Genomic DNA, 18,962 nt, shown 5'->3' on the forward strand with positions numbered 1-18,962 from the left:
TGGGCAAAGGATATGAACAGACACTTCACAAATGGATCACTATTTTAAAGAAGGGCCAAGATAATGTTGAAGATGAAGCTCATAGCAGCAGACCATCTCCATCAATTTGCAAATATAAAATTTTTAATCTTGTTCATGCTCTAACTGAAGACAACTAACAATCAACAGCAGAACAAAGAGCCAACACCATAGACATTTCTACTGATTCAACTTACACAATTTTACCAAAAATTAAAGTTGAGCAAAGTTTCCACTTAATGGGTACCAAAACTATTATGCGCAGATCAGTTGCAGACAAGAGCAAACCTTTCAGAGGAAATTTAAATAAATGTGACCAAGATCCTGAAGCATTTCTTCTAGGAATTGTAACAGAAGATGGAATGGACTCTACCAGTACAATCCTGAAAACAATGCTACCAAGATATCGAAGTGGTCCAATCAAAGCAAAAGTGGACTGGTCAAGGGCAAAGGTCATGACAACAATTTTTTGCAACACTCAAAGCAATGTGTTTGTTGATTTTCTGGAAGGTCGAAGAATGACAACATCTGCTTATATGGGAGTATTTTGAAAAAGTTAGCCAAGACTTTTGCAGAAAAATGCCAGGAAATCTTCACCAGAGAGTCCTTCTCCACCCCAACAATGCTGCTCGGGTCTCTCATCAAATTAGGGCAATTTTGCAAGAGTTGTGATCGGAAATCATTACAGTCCTGATTTGTCTTTCTGACATTTTTTGTTTTCTGGTCTTAACAATTTTTAAAGGACACTCATTGTCTTCAACTAATGTAAAAAACACTGCATTTACATGGTTACATTCCCAGGAGCCTCAGTTATTTAGGGATGGACTGAATGGCTGGTATCATTGCTTACAGAGGTGTCTTAAATTGAAGGAGCTTGTATTGAAAAAACAAAGTTTATATTGCTAAAGCAAAACAAAAGCTAGCTGGACTAACACTTTCATTTAAAGTCTTCCCTCATACTACTCCCCAGGTAAGTCTCCTATACTTGCACATTTTTCAGTAATTATATGTAATACAGGAAGTGTTCTAATTTTAGATTCATTCTGAATCTCTATGAACTTTTGAGCTTTCCAAGATTATATTGTCATCTTCATCTCTGCCAAACTCAGTATCTATCCCAGTAGCTAGAGGGATCTTAGAGGTTTCAAATGTTTAGTTTGTGGTTTAATGGCTAACGACTCACAAAATTGGCATTAGATCCAAAGTCCACTCATTCATAGTCCAGGTACAGGATGGTTTCAATTTCTCTTATACTTCAAGTTTCAACTTGAACATCATTAGTTTCTACAAATCCAGTTTGCTAGCCTTATGAAAAGTGGCAAGGCACTTCTTTTACATACTGGTTAGCATCCTCTACTTTATCATAATACTTATTTTATTATCTTTGATTGTTTTCCTTCCCCAACATAACCATTATTTTTGCAAGGAAAATGACCATATTTACATCTACATCCCCATCATCAAGTACAGTATTTAGTCTAGGGAAAATACTCAGCAAATGTTAGTAGAATTTAGTTAAATTAAATTCAATCAACGTTTGAAGTTAAACTATTTTGCTGAATTGTGAGTATAATATAGTCAAGTTAGATGTTTATTATTGCTGGTCATAAGAGCTGGATAGATATCAGTAAACTCCAACAGAAGGTTATAACTAACTGGTACAATGAATTTCAAACAGATGGTCAGCAATAATGCCAAGCCCTTTCTTATTGTGATTTCTTTGATAATTATGTGGTGAGCCTTGACATGAATTTGGTTTGATAGCCAAAATAGTCATCATTCACTGCATTCTTTTTTATGAGAACCCAGAAATCAACAAATATGATGGTTCAGTTAGTTTATGTTGACAGTTTTATTTGAATAAATCATTCTGTTGGAGGATTTTTAATTGTGAGTTTTTATAAAGTTGTGAGTCATTACTAGGGAATATGTAGGTTTTATTTGTTAAGATACAATTTATGTTGTTCTGGCAAGACCATCACCTAAAACAGAAATTTTGTCTCATGTGATCTGGTGTATAGAAACCAATTATGGTTTTATGCCTATCATGGAAATGATTTTTCTATTGTCTTTTGTGTGATTGTAAGTATTTCTTTACCTTGATGTGACTGATTATGGAAACCTTAAGGAATTTTAGTTAAAATGAAAAGTAGTAATGATGTAACAACTTTGGCTACTTACTGAGAGTCACCAGGACAGCTCATAAAATGACAATGATCAGATGCAACCTCAAAACAATTAAATCAGTGTCTCAGGATACAATGGAAAATGGATTTCCTATACTATCAATACATATTAGCAAATTCCATTATCATTTCAGCATTTTCATTCTCTTATGTTTATATTTCATAAATTTCAAAGTGCTACCAGTAATACCAGAAACCTGGTGTTTAATTCATTTTTATATTATAAATAATTTTTCTTTTTTTCTTTTTAATATTTTTATTTAAGATTAGAGATAGAGAAAACGTACTGCCTCCTCATGCATCCATAGGGAATGTGAATTTTTCCTGTACTTTACAGTCTCACTGCAGCCTCTTTTTATTATTATTATTTATTATTATACTTTAAGTTCTAGGGTACATGTGCATAACGTGCAGGTTTGTTACATATGTATACTTGTGCCATGTTAATTTTTCTAAATCATAGTTTAGGATCATACTATTAATATTTTTTAGTATCTTTCTAGTGGCCTAGATTCCTACTAGCAGTTGGTACTTTTAGGTGCTTCTAATGTAAAAATGCATTAAAACAGAGCAATGAAAAGTCGTTTCAAAACATGAAAAGAAAGTCAAGTATTCCATTTTATTATTGAATAATGTTAGCTTTATTATTGTAGTAGAATACAGTATGACATAAAATTAAGAGCTTTTGCTAAACTCCGTAAAGCAACACATGCATCTGCCATAAACAACCTTTGATTCATGTTAGGTTTTATTGCCACTTCACTGCACTAAAGTGCAATAAACATTCAGTGTCATCTTTTAAAAAAATTTCCTGGGAGTAAACAGGAACTGTCCCCCATAAGAGTGTATCTTTATTTTCAAGGAAGACTTAACTAGTACTACATGGTTTAGCAAAGCACTGTAGAAAAGCTACATAGAATAATTTGTTTTTGATAAACTTTGCAATCATTTATACAGTAGAATACTATCCACATATACTAACAAACTGAGAAATGATAGAAATGCAGTCATTGCATAGCAGGAAGCAGACTAATAAGAAATATTCACATCTAAGGAGCAAAATACAGACCAAAAGTTAGCCATGAGAAGTCTGGAAGGTAAAATGCTCTCAATAAACACATTAGGATAACGCCGAAAAATAACAAGATAAACAGCAACACAGAAGTTAGAGCCATAATTTATTTTATTTTCTATACACAATATCTACACATGATATTGGTGGATGAAATGTCTTTGATTCAGCCTTCATTGGCCTAGCTTGTGAAATTTAGGCAGGACCAAATCAAACAATGAAGCACATGTAAAAAGAAAAGTGTGTTTAGGAAAACACGGTGTGTTTTCCTGTATCATTGGATAGCAGCTTTTTGAGAAAAACATTGCCCAAAACTTGGGTTTGGATCCCAACTGTCTTATTTGGCAATAATGCTAACAGGTTTATGCTGTAGTATTCTAAGTGTGTTTAGACCGTGACTTGTGGATTCTGAACACTAAATTTAAATATCTTTTAAACTCTATCAGACAAAAGGAGACTTCAAAAATACCTTCTGCATAAATATGTATCTCTAAAACATCTGGGCAGTAATGAAACAGGCTAGAATTTTTATAAGGAAGTATTAATGGACCTCTTTTATTTAAAGCCCTTACATAGTATACCTACAAATATATTGCTACAGTATAAATGAAATGTAATAATATTACTCAATAAAAGCTATTTTCTGTACATTCTTTTATGTATTTTATATTTAATGCTACATATGGTACAACACTTATTGAAATAGTTGGTGTTAGCAAATATAGCATAATATACAGTTCATTTTCTAGTTCCAACTAATGCTTCCCATTTTCTTTCTATATTACAATAGCCTAAAATAGGGAAATGTATGGCATGACTTGAACAGATAGCAACTGATCACTGTATACTAGACAACAGTTTGGAAATTATAAGTTTTGTCTACGTAAGTGGACTTCATACCCATATGTTTTAAGTTCCATGTGGTTCCTACTTGCTGTTCTGTTCTTAAATGCAGGTTCTAAATGTATTTCCACAGCATTTAACAACATTCTAACAGCTAAGAGCAGTGATTCTTACACAATATTTTAAGAACACAATTTTAAAAAAGTAAAAAATGTACAATCTCATGCTGTATATTTACATATATCTTTTATATATTCTATTTTTTGTTTGCTAGTCATAAATTTCAATCTAAAGCTTTTAATGTAGTTATATAAAAGAATACATTCAACAATTCCAGAGCTTGCAAAATATTTTTGCCCCTCTAAAAACATCTTCATAACAAGAATTAAGTGAGTATTGGGCTCATGTGCTATCTGAAAATAGGGTGAAAAAGGGAACATTTTAAAATTATTTTAGTTTAGTTTCTATTGAGTATACATGTCTGTTAAAATTATTCTTCCTTGAGTCTAGTGTTAAAAGCTCAGATGAAAGTGAAGAAACCTATTTAAAGCATTTATCTTCATCGGACTAAATGTGCTCTACAATGAGCAACCGCACCTTTGCCTATGAAAGTTACATGAATTTTAAAAGAGCGTTTTATGTTATGACAAAATAATGCGTTAGGCTTTTTTTTTTTTTTTTTTCTTTCAGAGAGAAATAATGGGGATCTTCAGCTTTGGAAACAAAATGTTAAAGCTATACATCAGTTTAAAAAGCAAAACAAAAACACAAGCACACCATAGTGTAATAAAGACATAGATTTTTTAAAGATTTTTCTTCATGAAACATTTAAAATTTATCCTTTTAAACACCTTCACATAAAAATATTTTTGACATATACAGTATCTTTTTTTTGAATATTTGGAAATATATATCTACAAATGACCTAGGGGTTATAGTTAAGTGTTAATTTTTTTTTCTACTTTTTCTTGTATCTTTGAACCGTCTTGCCCCTCTTTTCTCTCTCATTCTGTCTCCTTCTGACATGACTTTGCTCTTTCACTTGCTCTGTCAGAATCCTGTCTCCAAGCTGCATAGTCTGCTTTGCTCCAGACTGCCAGACAGGGGTCTCTTGTTCTTAAATGAATTATGAAAATAAGGAAACTTTCAAATTCTTTAAGACAGAGGCAATAAAGCAGATGGGAATCACTGCGTTGAGAACATAAATAAATTCCCAGTGCAGAGGACTGAACAACAGAATGTGAGTAAAAGATCTATTGATGTGATGTGGGGGCTTTTAGCTGAGGCTCTCTGTTTAAATACGTAGCCCAGTAGACTAAGTTAAAGATTCCAAATAGCAGCGGGAAGGCTATTCTTGACAGTCGGTCAATTTTGCTGACACTGTTAAAGGTTTTCTTGGGTTCTGGTGGTTTTGTTTCGGGCTTGACCTCTTTGGGTTCTATGGTTGCACTTTTAGCAATGGTGGCTAAGCCTGGGTCACCCCTGGCCAAATTAGGAGTGTAGCTGGTTGCTGTTGGAGCATAAGTGTTGTTTTTCTTAATAAGAGGATCCTTTACTTTCTTTGGCTGTAGAAAGAAAGAGTAATGCATTTTGTTTAGTAAACAGTGAGAAGCAAAAGTATAAGTTGCTGAGCAAGGTGGCCCTAATTTTGCAACCTAAATCTGTGCCTTATTTAAGAATTTAAAAACATAATGTATGCCTGTCTTATTACAATAAATTAAAAATGCAGACAGTATTTAATAGCCTTTTGCCATCAAGAAGTGCAGCACCTTAGATTTTATTAAATATGGTCAATTTTACCACTACAGAAGATTTGCTTATCTAATGCATTTGTATAACTATGGGATAAACACAGTTAAACCAATTTATTTACTATAGAACTTCTAAGCCCCTTTAATATGCTGTGACTAGGAAATACAGTATGTAGTAATATTCAAGAGGGCATCAACATAGAACTGAATTTTCAGGGAGTATCTTAAGAAACTAATATTCGGTAGAACCAAGTTTCAGAAAAGCTGCTGTCAAGTGACTCCTTCTAGATTATTTCTAAACATCTTAAAATCTGTTTGTCTCTGTCTTTGCTCTTCATCATAGTATCCCAAAGTTTACTTGCATTTTGACATGATTGTTCTTCAAACCCTACAAATAGAGTTATCCTCCCAAGCTGTGACATAAAATCCATACTGTGTAATAGGTTCTAATTGAGGGAAGCAACAGTATTCTCAACTTGAACATTTTCTACCATGAGGCATTTCTTGGTAATTTCTGTGTGTTATGATCCCTAAAGCATATGTCTATTTTGGAAAGAGAAAATGTGCCTGCCCTTGACTTTGCAGAGAACTAGGGATGGTTCATGTGGCAAACTTAATTTAATTGAGTCATTATGGTTACACATTTATGACCAAATGATTAGGCTCAGAAAATAACCAAAAGAATATAACTTTCAAGTTACAAAATTATAATGCACTTGGTAAATAAAGGATTTGAGTAAGTTTATTTGCTCCTAATATTAGGTTTATCAAAACTGTTCTCAAATCAAGAGAAACCACAGGAAAGCATATTTGACTAGAAATGTTCGCCTTACTGTCTCTCCTTTATCTCCTCCACTTTATACATCTATTCACCTGAATGACCTCTCCCTTTAGCAATAACGAAATTATCATGGCACTTAATTGTTTATGACATAAGAAAAAAAGAATCATTATTCTGCATACTCCATCCAAGACCACAGACCCAAACATATCATTTCATAGGTTTAAAGAGACATAATAGTGATGTACTACAGTGACTATTAAAGCATTTACCTTTTCTGGAACCACACTTTTGCCATCCCATGCATAACCTCTTTTGGTGAAATAGTTTACTGTGGCAAACTCAATCAGAGCTGAGAACACAAAGGCATAGCACACTGCAATAAACCAATCCATTGCTGTTGCATAAGCCACCTTAGGGAGGGAGTTTCTGGCACTGATGCTTAGCGTTGTCATGGTGAGCACAGTTGTTACTCCTGTAAGGGGGGGAAAAAAAAGCATACGTGATGCCAGTTCATACTATGAAATTTCACCATGATAGGAAAGCCTACTTGAACAAAAGGAAATCAACAGTATCATCACAGAAGTTGGTTTCTAGATCATCTTATTTTGGTTTGGAATTGATGAGTCTTAATTTAACTCCGGTGTAGTCTGTGATTCATGGAATGGCAGCACTGAGGAAGATATCTTGTAGGAATAAAATTATCTGCTATGGAGGTGCTGTTAAGAAGATAGTAAGTTCCTTTAAATTAGCACTTTGAACATGGGTGTCCTGGGTAAGGCAAGAAATAATATTCCTCACTGAACCTAGTTCTTGATATAGAAATCACAGATCTTCACTGCCTGTGATCCATAAGCAACTTCTGGATACTCAGCTCTGTTTAATATTCTATGTACCCCAAATATATAAAACAGGAAGCCAATAACTTTTTGATAATTTATAGATAATTGAACAATTTGGGGATAATTGCCACATTATTGACTCATGGTTTTACACTACCTTTCCTGATTCAAAAATAGCTACACTTTTAAAGAAATTCCTAAATCTGACATATATAGAGACATGTGTGTCTCATATACATACACATATACACACACTCACATATATATATACACAAATATATATAATAATATAGTTTATGTAACTTGCTAGAGAATACACAGCTAAGAAGTAGCAGTATCAACATTTGAACACAATTGTTCAAATGTTACAATCTTTTTTTCTTTCTGATAAGGCTGCCTCATCTTTCCTACTCTGCAAATCCACCCATAGTGATTAAAATGTCCTCTATTCAAAGAAGTGTTCAAGTTAGCCCATTTTGGTTTACTTACACAATTATATAAGTTAGTATGAGAAAGATGATACCCTCTAACGTTCACTTACCAAATACTGTCAACCTACTATATGTAATGCACTATACTCAGTACAAAAGTATAATGCTGTCAGGTTCCCTTTAAACCATTTGAAAATGTTTAAAAAACAGTTCACAGTTACCCATTCAGGGTGGATCAGGCCACATATTGTAGAAATAATTCTAACCTCTTCCAGTGACTAGTCTCAGCCCTACCACTTAGCTCTATGACCTCTGCTAAGTGATTTAACTTGTAGGAATCTCTGCCCCCATATCTGTAAAAGGGATGACTTGTCTTTCATTCTCTCCAGTGTCTATACCATTGTTGAAATTCTAGGAGAAGGACATTTTTGCTCACTCACTCAAAAGACTATCATGAGGATTAAATGCAATGACATGTAAATTCAGGCTCCTGAATTTACATGTCAATATTAACTTTAGCAAATATTAGGGTAATTAAAATTCAGGGCAACCGAGTTTCAAATCCCTGTTCTGTAACTGCTGAATGACCTTGAGAAAATTGCCTTAAAATCCTGAGCTGCTGGGGTTTATCAAATTTTTTTCTTGTAAGTTGATTTAATAAGTTTAACTCGGAGGGCTATTATGAATATGAAGTAAGGTAATGCAATGAAGTGTTTAGCACTTAGCCTGATAATAAGGGCAAAACTAATGACTATTATAATTGACAACTTTAGTCTTTTTTGATAAATCTCTGCTACAATAAATTCAATTTTTTCAAATAAATTTCGTTTATGTAGTCAGCTGTCAGAAGTGATGTGGGAATGGGTATTTTTAAACCAAATGTGTCCATAAATTAAGAGCAGTTAAGAAGATTAACACAAAGATACAATTTGTGCCATAGGAAAATACAATTCCTGCTATAGGAAAAGAGAAAGAATATAGATTTGTTGAACAGTTTTAAGTTCCAAGTACCGAACCTGACAATGTATATATTTTATTTTATTTGTCTCACTTTTAAAAAAACAGCATTACTTTACTTTCCTTGTACTTTGATTTAACAGACAACTGAAGCTCCATAAGAGGAAGTAAATTTGCCAATGCCATACAGCTGGTAGGTGGTGAGACTGAATCTCAAACTTGGATGTATTTGGCAGCAAAATTAAGTGACCACATTGCCTTCAAATGAGAGACAGCATGGAAAACCAAGAATATGGTCTTTTAAGGCGTAAGATAGACTGCAACCTTGTTTCATTCTGGATGTCTTTTAATAAATGGTTATACTAACAAGTACAACTTTTGTTTGGTTGGTTCTTTTTTTCTTTTTAAATCTACATGATCCTTCTAGGCATCTCACAGAGCTCAGGAAAAAAAATGTGCTCAGTTCAAACTAAAAAGCATAGAAACGTGTACAAAATAAATGTTAAAAGGTGAAAAGTCTAGAAAATTGTATTCGTGACTCTAGTGAACTTAAAATATTAGAAACAGAAAACTTGAAACACAAAAATACTTGTCACAACTAAGTTTACGAACATATAGTTATGTTCATCAAAGGCCATGAGTCTGTTGAGGTATAAGATTGCTGAAATTCTACTCAAAAGAGTAGAATTTGTTGGTGTGGGAAGGGGAATATCACCTTTTAAAATAACCTTTTTCAATATAGTGTTGTACTCAGACTACAAAACTAAAATAAAACAAAACATAAATATGTCCTGTGTTTATTTTTTAAAATTTCCTAGTGAGAAAAAGGCATACTCACACAGATATAAGCATCTTAACAAGACTTAGTCTTCAGCGACTTCATTGCTAGTTCATATTGACACGTGGTAATGAGAAAGAATGAGTATGCAATGAACAGTTCTTTTGTTCTGCAGCTGCAATTATTCTGAATATTAATTTAGCTATATGCTTAGGCTATTGTCAGAGCAATGACTTGGTGTTTGCCAATCTAGAAGCATATTGCCAAGTTCAGAAGAAAATACACGTTTCTGGTACTTGTAGCAGAGTCCTGTTTTTTTTTTTTCTGAGATAACTGATTTTTCATACACTACATATTATTGAAAGATGATATCACAGGAATTTCTTCAGGTGAATAATCCTTAGTTTAGACTATAATCTTCTTAAGGCTTTTATCCTTTAGCACAGCTCTTAAAAACAGCAGGTGCCTAGTTGATATTTGTGGAATGCACCTTGATAATTGCACCTTTAACCAATAAATATGTAGTTGTGATTTCCAAATGAAGTTAACCACAACACTCCCATTTCAATTATTTTCATTGCAGCAGGATAGCTCAGAGGTGATGACACAGCATTGTTATTAGGCGAACACACTCCAGAGCTAAATGCTAGGGTCTTAGTCCTAGCTCCATCTAATAGCTCCTAACTATGGGCAGATTACTTAATCTGTCGTTTCTTAGATTTCACTTTTAAAATCGGAAATAATAATGGCAGATAGAATTTGTTTTATGGTTAAGTAATATAGGCTAATTGTATAGAATAGTGCCTAGTATAAAAGCATTTGATTTTATGATTACCCAATTTTAAGCTTCAGAATGCAATTTTTGTAAGGAGAGGGGTGGTTTGTCTACAGTTCACTACTGCATTCTGTGTCTAGAAGATATTGTATTGGAATCTCTCATTTTTATCAGCCTGTAAAATACAGTTGAGATAGTATACTGGGATATAGGCAGGAAATACCTTTTCATATCAAATGCACACTCTAAAATAATACATAAGGAAATAAGTTTTCATATTAGTAAAAGATTGTTTATCCTTTAAACAATATCCAATTATATTTCTTAACTTGAAGCATGTAGGTCATTAAAAATATCATAATAGAAAAAATGAATGCATGTAACTCTACAGAAGTGCACACATCAGGTAAAGTGACATATTCCCATACTGATAAGATGGTCATTAATTAGCTCTCCCTACTTAAAGAAACCCTGCTTTTTATGAACGTAAATAAGTAGTTCTGCTGATATTTTCTAAGCTTCTCAAACAACTCAGTGATTCATGTTATATATTCTAAATATATTATTTAAATATTAAGTTTTTATGTATGTATTTTTAATATTATGCATTTTGTGCCTGATTCACTTCATTTTTATCTCAAAATATCAAATATCAAAGAGGTATAAAGCAGTAGCCACACAACCCGAATTGCAGGAGGGTCCTATTGTTTCTCTTTTTGCTTTACAGTTTCTCAATTAAAAATCTTAGAATTGTTCATTAATACCATCTATTCATAAACACTAAAACAGCATGCTAGTTAAATTAAGGTTTTTTTAAAAAACCACATACCATAATGAGAGTGGCAATTTCTTGAACCTTTCTGTTGTATGAACTTCATATTTGAATGTATAATTTTTTTTAAATTTCAGATTAAACAGATATGACATACCTTGTCCTCCATACCCTTCCTTGGGTATGTATCTTGATTGGCACTTACCAAAGACAGTTCTTGCTGGTACAGACTCTCTGTTGAGCCAGAAGGACACTTGTGAGAGAATCACTGTCATTATGCATGGCAGGTATGTTTGAATAACAAAGTAGCCAATCTTTCTCTTCAAGTGGAAATGAGTGGTCATAACAACATATTCTCCTGAGAAGTAAAACAGACAAGAAAGATGAGCAATTTGACCTTGGAAAAAAGTAATCTCTGAGATTTACTATAAGTACCAAACATCTGAGATTTAGACACATCCTTTCTCCATGTGACATCCAGTTCTTGGAGAAAAAAGTCTTTATCCGGAAAATAAAAGAAACATACTTAACACACAGTAAAATGACTTGAGGTGCCAGAGTCTTTAAAGATATTCTTACCTCTTAATTCAAATACATCACATATTGAAGGAACAAACTTGAGTTTATATTTAAGGACTGGCTTTCCAATCCTTAAACTGACGGAGAAGGCAAAATGCTAAACCCTGTGACATAGACCAATGGGTCAGAAACAGATCAGATCTCCGGTGTGTCCATTACAGAGCAGATCCACACTACCTACTGAAGAAGCTTTTGTGTGTATGTCAGGACAGTTTAATTTTAGCTCCAGCACTGCATTAAGTATCTCTTTGACATCAGATGAGTAATTTAGCATGGTCTGATCTACAAAATAAGGAGAGTGGGCTAGAACCTTTTGTTTCTCAGAATTTATTTTCCAGGATCACCTGGGAAACTTTTGAAGAATGCAGTTCTTCAAATCCCAACTAGATTTACAAACCGTTCTTTGAATGGCCAGGAAAATCTGTATATTTATAACCAGCTTTTGAGTTTGTCCCAGTTCCTAGACTGATGTGGGAAACAGTGGTCTAGTTAGGTGCTCTCCAAGGTCCTAAATACTCCAAATTCTGACTTCAGTTAGAGGTATAAAGCAGTAGCCACACAACCCGAATTGCAGGAGGGTCTTATTGTTTCTCTTTTTGCTTTACACTTTCTCAGTTAAAAATCTTAGAATTGTTTAGCCTTATTCACTCAGAAAATAGGGTTAATTATCTGTGGATGGATAGGAGAGAAACAGATGTGTTATGGCTAAGAAAGCACCATTCTCTTTAGAACTCACCTTTCTCCTTCCTTTCTTCTCCAAACTTCTCCCTACTTGACCTAACATTTTTATCTCAGCCTATGTGCCTCTGACCTCAGTCCCTATCATGTGACTACCAATGTTCAAAACCTGTTAATCTTTATAATTAAAGCCCTTTTCTCAGTCTTGGAGCTGGAGCTGGCTACACACCTTCTTCACAGCTTTAAGATTTCTATTTTCATTTTATATCTCATTTTTAATCTATTTTGCTCACTCATTGATTATTTCAATAAAAATTATTTATCAAATTATTTATATCTGTTGGGCCACTCTTCTCATTTTTCTTCAAAGTAAAAGTAGGGATTCCTGAAGAAAATAAGGTATAATTCTGCCCTCAACTCTCTTCCTTACTTTCTCTTGTCTGTAACAAGGAGTTCTTCCTCTCACCCCTGCTTCTAGTGTCATCTTTATCTAGACGTGCAGATGGCTACAAAATTTACATCTGTAAGTGACCACATCTTCAAAATAACTAACAGTTATTCTGTATTCCCAAAACTAGACTAGACAATATCTCATCCCACAGATGCTGGTTTTTCACTGACACCACCAATTAGATTTGTCCAAAACTCTCATAGCTAACTTTTTCCGCAAAAGAATGACCAGCATGCAGCAATGCTGCTTCTTCACTGAGATCCTTTCTTAACTAGTGGCACTATCATTGGTCAGTTCACTCAAGCTACAAACCAGGAATTAATCACTGGATGTTAGACAGTGCTATGGAAAGAGAGAGGAAGGAGTCAGCTGATCATCACAATTTCAGTTTCACCTGGGCATCATCACTGCTTCTATCTTTTCTGACCTCATGGTCACTGTGCTTATTTCCCTTGTAGACTGCATCTTGTTTACCTCCAGTCCTTCGTGCCTTCTTTGTTTCTTGTTGGCTCTAGTCACATCCTAACTCCAATCTTTCCTAAATTTTGATGTAGAGTGATCTTTCACATGTGCGATTCTGCCACTCTTTTTTTTAACTTAAAATATCTTAATGGAGTTCAACTAGCAACATTAGGCTTTCTCAACCTCAGCGCTATTGACAATTTTGAACAGAAAATCATTTATTGAAGGTGGCTGTCCTATTCATTGTAGAATGTTTAGCAGCATTCCGGGATTCTACACACTAGAGGCCAGTAGCAAACAGTTGCCCCTCTCATGTGTGACAGTATAAACTGACTCCAGTTCTACAAAGTAACAAGCAAACTTCCTAATCTGTGTTTCAGACTATGCATAGCATAGCTCTAATATGCATTGAATTCTCTTGTCTCTTCAAACACTTCAACATCTCAGTATATTGGCCTACAAAACTCTACTTATCTTCTGCAGCTGAATATTTTGCTCGTCTATAGGCTGGTTCCAGCCCACGTACCAGGTCCTCAGTGGAATAGAAATTATTGTCTTATAGAAGAAAATGTATTAGTTTTGGAAGCAAATGAATTTGACTTCAAAACCCAGCTCTGCTATTTTCCTGCTGTGTAGCTTTTGGTAACTCACTTAAACTCTCTTATCCTTAGTTTTCTTGTTTACAAAATAGTCAGAAGCACAATATTGGGGTAAAAAAGAATAAAGGTTCTAATTAAGATGATACCATGTAACCATGTTAAAATGTTTAAAAAATTTTTTTTAGTTTGTTTCTCCATTTTCTTCACATTTCTCCTCAATCAGAATTTGTAGAAGTGTTGGTAGAATAACATATCCTGCTTTCTCTAGCAGGAAGTTATCTATGTACTTATGCCTGATTTCATTATTAATTGTTATTGATAATAGCACCTGCCCTTTACTGCACACTTACTGTGTTCAACTTTACAACTCTCGTTTATATTTATAATATCTTATACTTTGCATTTTAGTTATTTAACTGCATATACCCCTCCCACCAAACTGAAAGCTAATTAAAGAGAATAATAATTATTTGGTTATGTAGCATGACCAGCCATATCCTCAGCATTTAATACCTGCCTATAGTGAAAATGGATGCACTGAGACTTACAGTCACTCAATCAAAACAAAATGCACAAGCATCTTTCTTTTAAAGGACAAATGGAATGTTACCAGATTAATTTCTTATTATTTTCTGTGTGTTCCTCTAGTGATACCTTTAAGGTCATTTGAAAAGAAAGAAGTGATCCAGATTTTAGAAAAATGTAGACAAACAATTTTCCCAAACACTATTGAAATATAGTCCTGTGTGGACATACCCATGCTACACTTCACCATCTCAGGGGCGTGCATTATTATTCCTAACAATTCATTCCATTGCAGCCTGCAAAATGTCACCAGCTCAAAGAAAAAAAATTCATCTTTATATAATGTCAGAAAAATGAGTGTGTGTATACATTCCATTATCTTTTGTTGTTCTCAACATGACATTTTTGCAAAGATCCTGAAAAGAATATAATTTTTTGAGATCTGAAGAGCCATTATTTGACATTGTATTTGTTTTATAAACAACTTTTTCCCTAACAGATTACAGGATAAATAGAAGAAATTCCAATGTCTTGAAACCTTTTCCTAAATTAAATACAATTTTAAGAGTGTTGGCACAAAACTTTCAAATAAGGAAGAAAAGGGAAGCAATATCAGAATCACATTGTGATAGCTTTAAAATGAAAGAGAAACACAACAAAAGCAAAAAACCCAGTCACCTAAATTGGATTGAAATAATATGTCTAGACATCAAGTGCTTATGCACAAAGCATGTCAAATTATTTTCCTCTAATTCAACAGTCTAGGAGAATTGTAATTCAAATATTCTTATAGTTTATTTAACCCTGAAGGAAGTTTTTAAATTAGATGTGACAATATTTCTGATACATTGCAATACAAAATTAAGGAGAGTGGAAGAAAGGAAACTAATATAATTTTCCAAAACAGCATTAAAGGTTTGTTTAGACCTGGATTTCAATCTTTGCTTTCTCAAATATTAGTTACTTGAAGGTAAATACCTTGTGTGGGTTCATTTGGCTTCCGTTTCCTGATTTGTCCAATTAATATAATAGTATTTAACTTAACTGTCTCCTAGGATGATGTGAGGATAAAATTACATAATATGAGTGAAAGCACTTTTTAAAATTTGATTTCTATGGAGATTTACAGCATGAAGATTAAAAACACAGACATGTATTCTCTCTCTGGCTCAGAGAATCAACCACTTGGTCATTCAACAAAATTGTATTGAACATTGATTCTTTGTGAAGCTGTCATTTTCCTTCCAAGTATTCTAAACTTGATGTTATCTATGGATACTAATACTGCAAAATGATTTTTCTATCAAGAACGTTATTGAGAAAGTGGTAGTTATGTTTTTTAATTGCTTCAGAGATTCTAAATAGAGATAAGAGGACACTGATTATAGCTCTAGATCATTTAGCCTTGCTGGGGCCATGTCCTCATTTGAAATATAAATGATTTGACCAAATGACCACAGAAGTCCTTCCCCCGCCCCCCTGCCAGAACTTGCATTCTATAGTTATAATTATTTCTCTGGAGACCATGTACTAGTCTTTATAAATGGAAGCCCCTTGGCTCTTTGGATAAATGCTGATCACCATTGCTACTCCTTAGTCAAAGAAGACAGTTGCTTTTCTTATTATCTTGACCCTTCAGGATCATCATCATATCAACTCATGCAGAGAAGACTCTGTGTCCAAAAAAGAGAATCCTACAACGTTTCTTAGTCATCTCTTTTAAGGATTAACAATAGTCATTCACAAGAAATTTTCTTTTTCACCAAACTTACCAAATTTTCATATAATCAAATTTATTTAGGTAAATATGGAGAACTTGCAGTCATCATTGTGTGTTTTTAAAACATTGCATGGTATTACATTATTATTGTTTTCTGGACACTGATATTATGCTTCACGACCAATTTAATTATTTTATTTTTCTTTATAAGTTATATTTCATGTCCTTAAGTCACTGTAGTAATTTTTGCATGGGCTCTCCTTAAAGAATTACTTAGAAAGGATAATGTGGTGAGAGTGGGAAGAAGCAAGGGGTTATGCCACCCTCAACACATCAAGTAGAAATGACTTCTTCTTCCTTTATGCCATCATGTAGTTCCCTTATACTAGCTTTATTATTATTATTATTATTATTATTATTATTATTTTGAGACAGAGTCTCACTCTGTCACCCACGTTGGAGTGCAGTGGTGCAATCTCGGCTCAGTGCAGCTTCTACCTCCCTGGGTTCATGTGATCCTCACACCTTAGCCTCCGAAGTGGCTGGGACTACAGACATGCAACACCATAGTCAGATAATTTTTTAATTTTTTGTAGAGATGGGATTTCTCCATGTTGCCCAGGCTGGTTTGGAACACCTGGGCTCAAGTGATCTGATCTGCCTGTCTCAGCTTCCCAAAGTGCTGAGATTACAGGCATGAGTCACTGCACCCAGCCCTACTCTTATTATTAATAGTAATATCGGACACTTAGTGCATACATTTTACAAAACAGATATTCTTCTAGGCAGTTTACATATATTTCCTTATTTCCATCTCACAATAGCTCATGAAAAAGATATATACAAAAAAAAAACACAGAAAAATTAAAAGACTTGTCAAAAGTCACACAGTAAATAAGTTGCAAAACCAGCATTGAAATCTTTGTAATAGAACTTCAGAGTTCATACTCTTAACAAATATGCTTCCACATCTTATGTGTCTCTGATGCTTGTTATTGGAATGATATATAGTTGAGAGTACATACCCTGCAGGTCGACAACCCAGGTTCAAATCCTAGTTCTGCCACTTCCTAGCTGTGTGACCTTGGAATAATGTTTAAACTTCTCTGGGTCCCCATATATCCCATCTGTAAAATGGGGATAATAATATTACCTAAATTCTAGGATTTTTGTGAGTATTGGATATGAAGAATAGAGCAATGCCAATGCATGTTAGCTGTTTATCTCACTCAACTAAGAGCTTCTGAAGGGCAGGGGTTTTGTGCCTTTCATCTCTCTTCTTTAAGCCCAGTCACTGTGTCAGGCACAGTAAACGAACAAGCAATTTAAGGAATACATGGACAAACAAATGAATAATAAAGACACATTGGATTTGAAAACCAACTGGATCATCTTTCCCGTTTGCCTATTTCTCTGCCATATACTCTGTCAAATAGGATTTTTCTGCCAGGTGAGTAAGTGCACTTAAAACTAAGGCTCTAACTAAATATTCTTTTCCTAAATTTAATGGCAGAATTCAAGGAAGAAATTGTACCTCTAATGTATTTGTACTGAACTAGAAATTCAAATATTGTGATAGGATTTCCATCCTTTTCCCTCTTATGTTAATGAAGTGATTTAGAAAATATTTTGACCTCAAAGAGGTCAGTAGGATTGTGTGTTTGTTTTCACATGTGTTGGTGGCAGGCAAAAAGGACAGCACTTTATAAACTACCAAGGGACTGAATGATTCTCTCTCCAGGGAGAATTTTAAAGTAGAAGATGCCTTTTATTTAGTTATTCTCAATGTGTGTGTTCTCTCTCACCATCATTCTCTAGTCTTCTGGCAGAAACAGGGAGGTAATGGTACTCAAGGTCATTTATTTTAATGCTTTCAGGGTTCTACAAAGAGATGTAAAATACAGCACTGCAGACCTTACACAAAGGTCTCTGTTTCTTTCTATTGAAATCTATCAAGGTGGATTCTTGGTGAGCTAAAGTGGCCCCAGAGGAAGTGTAATACAGTGTGTTATTGTGGAGTTGAAACATACATCAAACTGAGCTTCCATTTGAGAATTTGTTCATTATTCTCCTTACCCACCAATATTCACTATGTGGTGACAGGAAAAAATTTTTATTTTATGTAGGTGAACTTACTGCTCTAGCACAGAATGATTACTTCTAATGGACCCAACCTATGAGGTCTACCCTCATAGGTGGCAATGGGTTGGGCCACTGTCTCTCATTCTATTGAATGGCTGCATATTTTTTTCTGAGTATCCAGAATGTAGATAGGTTGAATCCTTTGAAAGCCAAAGGTGAGGAAGGCCTCCATTATTTTGTCTAAGCCTCTAATTTTGAACACGTGGGATCTCAGGCATTAAAAGGGCTATAGTAACATGACTAAGGTTGTTAAAGCTAAAACTAGAGTAGGAATATTTCCTCCTCTAAGCAACCTTTGCGACTTCATACATATTTGCACTTTGGCTTGCATACTACTGCATTTGAATTGTTTCCCAACATTCTCCAACTTCCTTTCTAACAAAAATAGATGGAGAGTTCCTTGAGGAAAAGTTACGTGTGCATTATGTGATCTGCCTGGATCCTAGAGAGTGATTGTTTACCCCCCAATATATTCCAACTAACAAAATGAAAAGGCAACCCCTGCAACAATCCTTCCTAGATTGTCTTAGGCTGGATTCACTTTTTATTCATTAATTCAAAATATTTGTTCAATGCCTCCTATGTCTCAACTACTACAGA

General features: G+C 34.2%; 1 protein-coding gene across 3 annotated transcripts in view; it reads right to left on the bottom strand.

Annotated features, from left to right (window-relative positions):
* Positions 1 to 2,821: 2,821 nt before the first annotated feature.
* The window catches only part of GABRA1 (gamma-aminobutyric acid type A receptor subunit alpha1), a 55,596-nt gene continuing 39,455 nt past the window's right edge, over positions 2,822 to 18,962 (bottom strand). For all 3 annotated transcript variants that reach the window (XM_033180377.1, XM_033180376.1, XM_033180378.1), the window contains 3 exons: positions 11,412 to 11,564; positions 6,924 to 7,126; positions 2,822 to 5,684 (listed from right to left, as the gene is read on the bottom strand). In XM_033180377.1, coding sequence (XP_033036268.1) covers positions 5,373 to 5,684; positions 6,924 to 7,126; positions 11,412 to 11,564 — 668 coding nt within the window. In that variant the 3' untranslated portion in view covers positions 2,822 to 5,372. The remainder of the gene's footprint in view (positions 5,685 to 6,923; positions 7,127 to 11,411; positions 11,565 to 18,962) is intronic.

This window comes from Trachypithecus francoisi, unplaced genomic scaffold (assembly GCF_009764315.1).
Source record: "Trachypithecus francoisi isolate TF-2019V2 unplaced genomic scaffold, Tfra_2.0 Lachesis_group2, whole genome shotgun sequence".
Lineage (NCBI taxonomy): Eukaryota > Metazoa > Chordata > Mammalia > Primates > Cercopithecidae > Trachypithecus > Trachypithecus francoisi.